The sequence below is a fragment of the Acartia tonsa genome, chromosome 2 (assembly GCF_053477335.1).
Source record: "Acartia tonsa isolate MP-2025a chromosome 2, ASM5347733v1, whole genome shotgun sequence".
Taxonomy (NCBI): Eukaryota; Metazoa; Arthropoda; class Copepoda; order Calanoida; family Acartiidae; genus Acartia; species Acartia tonsa.
The window spans coordinates 59,358,724-59,369,211 of NC_137261.1; the positions used below are offsets into that span (position 1 = coordinate 59,358,724).

Sequence of the window (10,488 nt, forward strand, 5' to 3'; positions counted from 1 at the left end):
GTCTCATTTTTTTAGTAGCGAAGCTACTCTATAATTCATTGTGTCTATCTGTCCGTCAGTTCGTAAATGTGAGCATCCAGTATGTTATTCACTTTGTTCGTCTGTCTGTCAGTCATGCTACAAATATATATAAATATAAAAAATAAGAAAGGTTTCGTGATTATTTTCTCCCATATATTTCTTTTTGATTGTTAACAAATAATCAAATGTTCTTTAAATTTCCTTGTCTGTATTCCATCAATAATTCTTTGTGCTTAGCTACTTATGGATGTTGTCATTCCTGTTCAGTAGATAAATGATCCCTTTGAAAATCAGTGAAAAAGTTAAGGATTAATGATTTAAATTAATGATTAAGGGAAAATAATGATTTTGTCATTGGACTAAGCTCCGTTGTAGTAGGGGTGCAGTATTAAGATATCAGTATCTAGTAATCAAAATAATTGTGTTAAGTTCTATTAATAGGTGATGCCTTTGCAATAGACGATTTAGCTGAGGACTACACTAATGCAATTGATAAAGCTCTTGGCAGCAACAAACACAATGATAATACACATAAAGATAGTGAAACTGAACAGAAAAAGATTTTATTCTCTTGTTATATATGTGATAAATTATTTGTAGAAAGAAGACTGTTAATAACCCATATTTCTAGTCATAAGAACAAGGCATTTGTTATAGATATTTCGACTGAAAAGTCTTCAGATCAAGAAAATGAATCAGAAGGAATGTTCCATGAAAATGTTTAGATTAATTTGACAAGAGGGGCTGGTAGGGGTGGTCATTTCCTACCATTAAAAAAACCAAATGATTATGCAATGAATTGATAGAGAACCGCATCCTTTACGTAACATGTAACTTAGGTATTTTTTTAACTGTATTTACCACACAACAAATCTTAAAAGATAATTAAAATTCCCTTCCCCTCCTTTCCATTAAATGCCTTTTCAGTCATTTTGCCTTTCGCAACTCAACGTCTACCCTTGTTAGGTTTTTTTTTGTTAACAATAGTACTTTATTTTAACTAGCGGTTACGCCCCTAGCATCTAGGAGCTATACAAATATCTTCAAACCATTAAAAATAGGGGACTGAAACATAGCCTAAAATTATCTTAAGGATTAAATCGAAAATCAAAATAGCCTAAAACCATCCCGTGACATATGGGAAGCTTCCCTATAAAGGAGAACACAATCAGAATAGTAGTTATTGAAATCTTAAGCTTCAGACAAAAAAACCTTAGGTAGAACTTTATATAATAGGATAATAAAAAATAATATCAATTTGATGGAATATCCTGCTGTAGAAGAGAGTGAAGTTGACAGTGAGTTGATTACTGATGATGATGACTCGGATTCCTCTGCTGAAGAAGTCAGCTCCAGTGACCAGGGATGGATAATAACAATGGTTAAACCATGAAAGTTTTTGCGCATTAAGCTTTTCCAACATTTTTTGTCTGTTCCAGAACGACCTCTAAAACAGAATTCTGTAGAGCCTGTACCTAAGGGGACCTAATCCTAAGGGGCTATCCAGCACCCAATATAGACTAACGTAAAGTAGTTAACGAACAAAAATCACCCTTATTTTTTAATTTATTTAAAAATAGGGGGGGGGGGGTTGACTATATAATTATCCATTTGTTAGGAAGATTCTTCCAGTGATGATAGTGATTGTATAGAAATATTAAACACTGATCAACAGGTATTTTATTACATTCTGGAACACTTCCAAAAATCTAAAGGGATAGGATAATTGCCGATAAATTGATGTACACTTCCTCAATTACAATTAGAATTAGTGGCTGAAACGTTTGGAAACTCAAATGACTAAATGAACCAACCAATCAAAACTCAAGAAGTCCCTAAAGTTGTTAAGCCAACGAATAAGAAAACGTTAACATTAAAGTTTGAGGACTATTATTGGAGATATTTTTCGTCTGCTAGCAAATTGCTTTCTGTTTCATTGTAGGAACTTAGCTGTGTTTATATTTCCGACGCTATTAGCTGATTTCAAAGATACAATACAAAATCAGGGTCAGGGTCCCCACCCCGTGGGCAGAGTTACATATAGCACATGCCACCTCTATTATTTTACTTTAATACTTGTACTCTGTTTAGGAGGGAAATGAGGATGGAGAAACAACTGACGTAGAGGACTCAATAACCATTAAAGAAGAGCCAATTTAAATAAAATTGCCAAAGAAAAGAGAAAATTTGATATATACCCCTAATTATGATAAACAAAATTACCTTTTCGGCAGATTACCATTATTTGCGGAAAAATTTTGACACTTTTTTTCTATTTAAAGGCAGTACCTGACTAAAAATGCAAGAATGAAACTTATAAATGTTGATTGTTTCTCATTTCTGAGCTTCTTTATACAAAGTATTTAATGTTTTTTCTTTAGTTATTATTTGATTACATCTCTATAGGTACTAATTTATGTTAATTAAATGAAGTTGTTTGTAGTTGACTCCTTTATATTACAGGATGCTAGTCTGTCTGTCTCTGATCTCGCTAACCACTGAACCGGTATGTTTCTCTTCTCCTGTTCTCTTTGGTACAGGGAAAGTTTAAAACTTTTAAATTACAATCACATTCCCAAGAGAAATCGTCCTTAGAAAAAAATACCCCCCGCCCAACAAAATTTGTTTTTAGAACTAAAATTGTTTTAGGGGCTTAGCTGATATTATTTTATTTTGTAAATCATTGTTTTGTTATGCTTTGTAGGTAGAACGTATTAGGTATATTGTATACAAAATTTAAATATTTTAATAGATTTTTAAATGTTGGAGAAAAAGATGTTAATTTAATTTTCTCATCATACAAGATTAAAATATTCATAAAAGCGAAGCTTTTTATAGATTCGCAGAAATTAAGAGTAATTTTAGTAGGAAGCAAGCAACTTTTTAAAGCCTTAACCAATCAAGCCTTGACGTGGAATTCACAAGAAAAGAAGATTGGAAAACTAATGTGCGTGGCTTACGGTCTAAGAAGAAGAAATTAGCAATAATCTTTAAATCAGTGTTGCGGAGCCGGGAGCCGTGGAGCCGCCATATTTTGCCGGAGATGGAGCCGTAATTTTCGTTAAAAAACGGCTCTGGACTAGATAAACAAAGAGATTTTTTATATATTATAATTTGTAACTCTGTTTTGTCATGTGCAAATGCCCCTTTTTAGTTTTTCAAGTCCATTTTTATTAAATATTGAACTTTTAAAACCTTCAAAAGTCAAAAATAGACGTGGGAAAAAATATATGTTAAATTTTTCTTGATTTTAGTCCGGAGCCGCCATCGTCACAGACGGCTCCGCGGAACCGGAGCCGCACCAAAATCAAACGGCTCCGAAACGCTGCTTTAAATAGTCTCTGCCTTCATGATTTAACTTGTATAAATACACTTTAATATCAGGAAAATCTGTTCCCTCTTTCATCTATTATAGGTACCTAGTTTATTGCTGTTTTTCGACGTGATTGTACGGTTCCACGACAAACGTAAGAGTCCCAAACGTCAGAGTGGAAAAACATCAGAGTGGACAAACGCAAGAGTCCCAAACGTCAGAGTGGGACAAACGTCAGAGTGGGACAAACGTCAGAGTGGACAAACGCAGGATTTTTGGGACAAACGTCAGAGTGGACATTTTATAAGTAAAACGTATGAGTCTCGATTTTATAATATATTTTCTTTATAATTAGGTTAGGTTAGGTTATAGGCTAGGGGGCCGAGCGCTGCGGCTAGGTAGGCCAGGGTGCTGAGTGCTGCAGCCAGAGTCATTTTCTTTATGATTAGGTTAGGTTATAATTAAAATAGCATAGACTCTGATGTTTTACTTAAGCAATGTCCACTCTGACGTTTGTCCACTCCGACGTTTGTCCCACTCTGACGTTTGTCCACTCTGACGTTTGGGACTCTTGCGTTTGGGACTCTTGCGTTTGTCCACTCTGACGTTTGGGACTCTTACGTTTGGGGTAGGACCGATTGTACTAATTTTTATTAATTTTTGAATTATAGTTTCTGGTTTTTAGTGTAAAAAAATAAAATTAATTTTACTAAATATTTGGGTCATGTAAAGGAAACGAAGTTGCGGGTTTCGTCGTATTTTCACAGTAGCTTTTCCACTATTGCGGGGCAATCACCTAACTTAACCTAACATAAAATAAACTTTCAAAAGCTGAAAATACTATGAAACCCGCAACTTCGTTTCCTTCACGTGACCCAAATATTTTATAGGGTAGGTGTTCCTTACAATGAAAAATTATAGGAAAAAAATTCATAAATTATTAAGAGACCGGTAGGTTGCGGGTAAATTCCGTAAAGGTGTGAGTTTTTAAAAACAGTAGTAGAACGATAATATTCTCTAAATATGTGTATTTTATTGAATAGAACCATAGACAAAAAAAATTTAAGTTAACAATACCTGAAAATTGTTAAAAAACCTGAAATTTACAAAGAGCACTTTGCTAAAGTCAAACTGACAAAAATTAATTTTTAACATGTAATACAAAGAATTATGGACAATAAAATAATGTTTTTAAAATTAATTTCTTTGAAATAATTGGCATTATTTGTAATTTTTGAAACTCTTTCCAATAACTTTTTTTTATAATTGTCAATTTTGTTCTTATTTAAAGTTGGACATTAGCGAAGCATTCGATGAATTTTCCGTTGTTTTTAACGACCAAGTTAATATTGCTTGATTCACTTCTACAAGAGATAAAATGGATTGAAAATGATTGCTAAAATCGAAATATATCTTCATGTCTTAGAATAGTGTATTTTTAAAAAATATGTTGAAAAACATACTAACTTTAAAAAATAAAAACCGGTTTTTTAACAATTTTTTTAACTTAAAAAAATTCTTATCAATAAGGAATATACATATATATTTAGTAAATATTATCTTTCTACTACTGTTTTAAGCCTTAAAACTCACACCTTTCTGGAATTTACCCGCAACCTACTGGTCTCTTTGTTAAGTGTATAATTTTCCAGGTTTAAATGACAAGTAAAAAATTACTTGACCGTGTAAATTCTTGTTAGCAATAAATCATTGACTATAAACAAAGAAAAAATGAATTCATTGCAAATTTAAATAATTAAATATGAAAGTTTTATAGATAATAAATAATCAGAGATGTTTTCCAAGATATTTCTTGTAGCGAATCTTCTGTATAACAGTTAGTGTCTATCGTTCGCTCGTCTTGTATTGATAGGATGTCCCGATTTTTATAGCAAGTATAGATAGTTAAGTCACTTTTCAAGTATAGCTATGAAACCAATAAAATGATTTTATGCAGCTTCGAAATAGTTTTGGACAAACAATTTCATTTTCAAATCATATAGTTTGACTATAAGAATGGATATCTATAATACAAAGTAGAACGATGTCTGTCTGTTTGTTTGTCTGTGTGTTTGTTTTTTTGGTTCTCCTTTACAGGGTAGCTTCTCATAGGTCCCGAGAAGGTTTAAAACTATTTTCTTGGGGGGTGTTACACACCCAACCCCCCCAAAAAATTAAAAATACCCCCCCCCCATAAAATTTTTTCTTTTAAAACTAAAATTAAAATAGTGGAGACGACTACCCCCCCCTCCTAAAAAAAAAAAATTTTTCCCCCCGCAACAGAAAATTTTTTTTTTGGATTTATTTTTCAAATCAAAATTACGAAAATTTGGTTTGATCAAACCTCTCGGGGCACAGCCCCTAGAGGCTAGGGGCGAAGCCAAAAGTAGAATATACTTGAATATAGGACAGATAAAAAAAATTCACCAATTTAGGTTTTTAAAATAGACATCACTTACTGGTCAGTTCGATCAACCAGTAGAGGAGGGAAATCGTTGTTTTAACCAGCAATAATAGTGGGCATCCCTGACATACAGATACTCTATTGGCATTTGAACTACTCACATGTTGATAGGCATAACACAATTTACTCCTTGATTTCACGACATTTCCTTGAAGTTTTTTTTTATTAATGATTATCTGCTCGGCCTATGAAAAGACAGTTTATATTGCCTTAAAAGACATACGTCAAAGAAATCGAAATATTATTACTTGGATGTTGCACCAGATTATCATGTACTTTGATAAAGTGAAACTTGTAGCTGGCTAAAATAATGATAGCGTCCAACTATCCCCTTTATCGCATCCCCTTCCCTTCCTACTGGATGAATGAACATTAAATTATCCGTATTAGCAAACTAAATTGATGATAATTTTTCCCTTGTAATAATATCCACGTATAGGACCTTTGTCATAGATTGGTTTGATTAAGTCAAAACTCAAAACAACATCAAATCTTCATTTAAACATATTTATTGTTCATGAATGTCAGTGTTTGATTTTGAGGGGGGGGGGGGGAATGAGGGGTTTCAGGAGTCTGAGGGGGGTTATCTAATGTACGTTCAAAAATTTTGAGGGGGGCCAAACACCCCTTTTCCCTCACCCTTAGACGTCTATGTCTGTGTGTGTCTATCTATGACATCACCAGGCAAAATTATACCAATAACGAAATAAATTCGGGAAAAAATCACGAAACCTATACCTGTATTTCAGCTGTCGTTGGGGGGCATACATCGTAAAATTGACGACCTCTCCGTTTGCCCCCCAAATATCATTTTAGATTTATTTCACTTGTTGGTTATACCTTATTCCTGAAAATTTAAAAATTTGGGTTCCAATCCTAAATAGGAACGGTGTTTATTACACTAGTCCCTAAAAGTTAATAATTTCGTTTTATCATTCTTTGGCTTAAGAACTTTGGAGACTTTAATCGAATTTTACTTGGTTAGTACATTAAGTTAAGTGTACAAACGTTTTAACCACTAATCGTAATATAAAGAAGGGGTAATTCTATGTAATATCATTTGGGATGTACATCAATTTGTCTGCCATTATCTTATCCTTTAGGATCCTTGTAACATCCCTAATTAAATTAAACAAGTTTTGATAATAAAATATATTTATTAACAAATATTGAGTTTTGGTTATTTTGATAATTATACCATACACGAAATGTAAATATTATACTGTTTAAATGCATTTCTATTTTACGGTCTTATTTTCATTATTAATCTTTGCATATGCTTGACCTATATATTTAGTTATATTTATACAAAAATAGAGTTAAATTATTGGAATTTTAAATCCCTTTTTTGACAAATGGACAAATTTGGCTAGAAAACTTAAAACTAATGAAAAAGAGATAGATTTACTTTTCTTCTGCATAGAACTTTTCAAAAACAAGAGCATGTGATATTTTAAAAGGAATTTTATAGAAATGTTTTATTTATATGTTTTTAGACTTTTTTTGAAATTAAAGTCTAAAAGTGACATCACATCAAAATGTAAACTTTTGCCTCCAAGTTTTCAGACTAAAATATATTTTTATCTTATTTGTTACATCAATTGAAGTTTAATATTGTATCAGCACTTAAAAATATTATTTCTACTTTGATGTTGATATCCCTTTTATTCAATGTTTCTTTACCTAGTAATTTAAACAACATAAAAAAACAATAAATCTTATAATAGCAATTCATAAGTTATTAATGTCTTAAAGGATTCTAAACTTGAAAACACCTCCTTCTAAGCCACCAGTTCCAACCACATATGAATCATCATAGAAGAACTTGAGCGCTGAAACTTCATGGCTGGCAATTTTAATCTCATGAAATTCTGCTTTGGGATTTAGAGTTGGCCACCTGGATAGGCGGACATAGCCAGCAGTATCTCCAGATGCCACAAGTTCATTGTTATTGCTAACATTTACACTTGTTAAAGTTGTTTCCTCTTTATAATTATGATTGTTCCACAATCCAGCCACTGCCCATCCTACAGGGCATGTCTGATTCATCCAAACCTTTTCCCTCAGGACACTTCCAACCTTTTCCATCCTGTTGGATGTAGCGTTCCAAAAGTTGAGGTTAAAGTCTGTTGAGCAAGTTTGTATGTATTCACTTCCTTCATCCCAGTCTAGATGTGCCAACAGCTGGCCTCCTGTAAGCTTACCATGCTTCTTATAGCTAAATCCATCCCTGGATACTTTATAAAGGTAGATTGAACCATTGTGAGAAGCACAGGCAACTAGATCACCGTCAATACAGAATCTTATTGCAGTTATAGCAGATCCACACACTCTGGAAGTTGTCACATGATCACCAGAATCTGCTTTCAAAATGACCATGTTGCCATCGGATAATCCAGTGGCAACTATTGTACCTGTAGGATTATAACACACACATAGCGGCTCCACAGGAGAGTTTTGCTTCCAAATTAATTTAGTTCTCCTCCAGCAAGCTATCAATCTATCACTTCCAACAGATACTAAAGCAACATCATTTGGACAAGTTGCTACGTCGTTAATCTTTGACACATGACCAAACGCCACAATTTCAAACTTTCTTTGAAGGCTGCCCTCAACAATAATATTTCTATCAGTTCCAATATAAACGTTTGCATCTGACCTGCCTGGCCATTGCTGGCATATAGCAACAGCTGCCCCTAAAGCAGCTGGCAATTCTGTTTCTGCCATCTTTTTGAAATCTTGATGGGTATCCCAAGCTTTCAGCTTTCTATCCTTTGCACTTGAGGATATTAATGTTCCTTCAACCATCATTAATATGCATGTTATCTCCTTAGAATGTGCAGCATAATGTAAACTTCTAAAATATTCACCTTCATCAGTTACACTGTAAGAACTTATGAATCCACTGCTATCCCCTACTACAAGATCACCACTCTCCATGAAGTCTATGGCTTGGAAAGTAACATTAGGAGCTTCTTTTTCAGCAACATCAACTCTTTCAAAAAAGCTGTCCTTTCTCCTGCTCCAAAAGCACAAATGACCTGTACCATATGTAATAATCAGATTGTTATCAAAAGGATGAAATGTAACACCACACATTTTAATTACATTTGTAACAACTCTTGCCAACAATTCAGCTTTATCCCAATCCCAAACAGATAGAACATGTTCAATAGAACCATCAACAGCTGCCAAGTATTGACCTTTGTTAAGAGATGAAAAAGCAACTGATATAACTCCATTTTCAAGCTCACCATGTCCAAGCACAGCAACAGTTTCTAGAGTAGTCACACTCCATATTCTTATATGGGATCTTGAAACTTCATCCTTGCCATCTATTTGTCCTGTTGCAATAAAATCATCTCTAGGATGTAGAGCAATGCATTGAATGTCTTCATTATGTTCTATATAATGTCTTTGAGTATCTTCCTGTATGTACATAATAACTGCTACAGCTCCCACAAAATAAACAATCTCACCCTTCTGTAGCACAACTAGGTTTCTAAATCTATCCACACCTCTGTAGCCATGCACCCATTCTAGATGAATATGTCTGCCAGGTGGCCGGTTGTCTTCCCTGGGAAGTCTACCTGGTGGATGGTAAATTTTTCTGACACCATTAATCAAAATCTTAAGATTTCCACCAGATGTTTCTAACTCTCTTCTGGTTGAAGCTCCTGATCTTAATCTTGTAGATTTTCTTGATGAAGAAGCACTTGTGTGTCTTGACATCTGGTAAATAGATTTATCCACCTTTGTAGCACCAGCTGATATTGCAAAAACATCCTCATCATAAAATTCATGTCTTAGGTGGGAAAAGCTTTTCACTTCTCTACCAGACAAACTATACATTCTATCAGCATTAGGAATCTTTAGAACCTGTCCCAAATCTCTAACAACATCTTCAAATTGCTGTGTTGTTTTTAGGTTTAACAAAACTCTTTCAACTATTGATGTATCTTCATTATTAATGATTTTGATAACTTTGCCATCTCCTGACCCAGGTTTACTGTCTGATGATGATGACTTAGAGCTCATTGATCTTCTTCTGTATGAATAATAAGGTTGTGGTCTGTGTCCATTGATCCAGAATGCCTCTCCCCTCCTGCCATAGTTTGCTGGTATGAACTTTTTAGAACTTGAAGCAACATATGTTTGACCATCTTCTAAATCTTCAACTCTTCTGACCATGTTACCATCTGTATCAAACAGATAATTGACAGCTCCGGTAAATTCAATTTTAGGATTTAGTTTGTTAAACAATGCGTCAAGTGATCTATATTCCTTCTGGGGTTTGAATCTCAGTTCATAGCCATCAAACCACTGGTCGCCATTTTTGAAAATGGTCACTTTTATGGCTTGATAGTTTTGTAGATCTTCGCGCCACCTGGAGGAGATGTTGGAATTAATGCTGAGCTTAGAGTCCTGTCGTGACATACGTTTTCTTCCTGGGTGAAGAGTATTGCTGCTACTTCTAAAATTTGTGTTCATTATAGAAAATTTATTTGTTCAATTAATCAATGCAAAGTTTCTTTGCAGGGTATGAGAAGGTAATGGCAGTAAAGTTAATCTGCAATCTACTATAGGCAAAATTGTAAAAAGTGATTTTTCTCTTAATGATCCTAAGATAAAAATTTTGCATTTAATTATTCTCTTTTGATATGAAATTAATCTTTTAATAAGTGACGCA

At 33.8% G+C, this 10,488-nt stretch overlaps 2 protein-coding genes across 2 annotated transcripts; one reads left to right on the forward strand and one right to left on the reverse strand.

Annotated features, from left to right (window-relative positions):
• The first annotated feature begins 268 nt into the window (after positions 1-268).
• LOC145312638 (uncharacterized) lies at positions 269-2,643 on the forward strand. The gene is made up of 5 exons (XM_080151898.1): positions 269-287; positions 463-721; positions 1,300-1,382; positions 1,638-1,696; positions 2,113-2,643. Exons 1-5 carry the CDS (start codon positions 269-271, stop codon positions 2,179-2,181), a joined length of 489 nt encoding a protein of 162 aa, XP_080008024.1. The 3' UTR covers positions 2,182-2,643.
• A 4,298-nt stretch (positions 2,644-6,941) lies between these two features.
• LOC145312248 (echinoderm microtubule-associated protein-like CG42247) lies at positions 6,942-10,270 on the reverse strand. Its single transcript, XM_080151477.1, has one exon. It carries the CDS (start codon positions 10,233-10,235, stop codon positions 7,548-7,550), a length of 2,688 nt encoding a protein of 895 aa, XP_080007603.1. The 5' UTR covers positions 10,236-10,270; the 3' UTR covers positions 6,942-7,547.
• Positions 10,271-10,488: the final 218 nt, after the last annotated feature.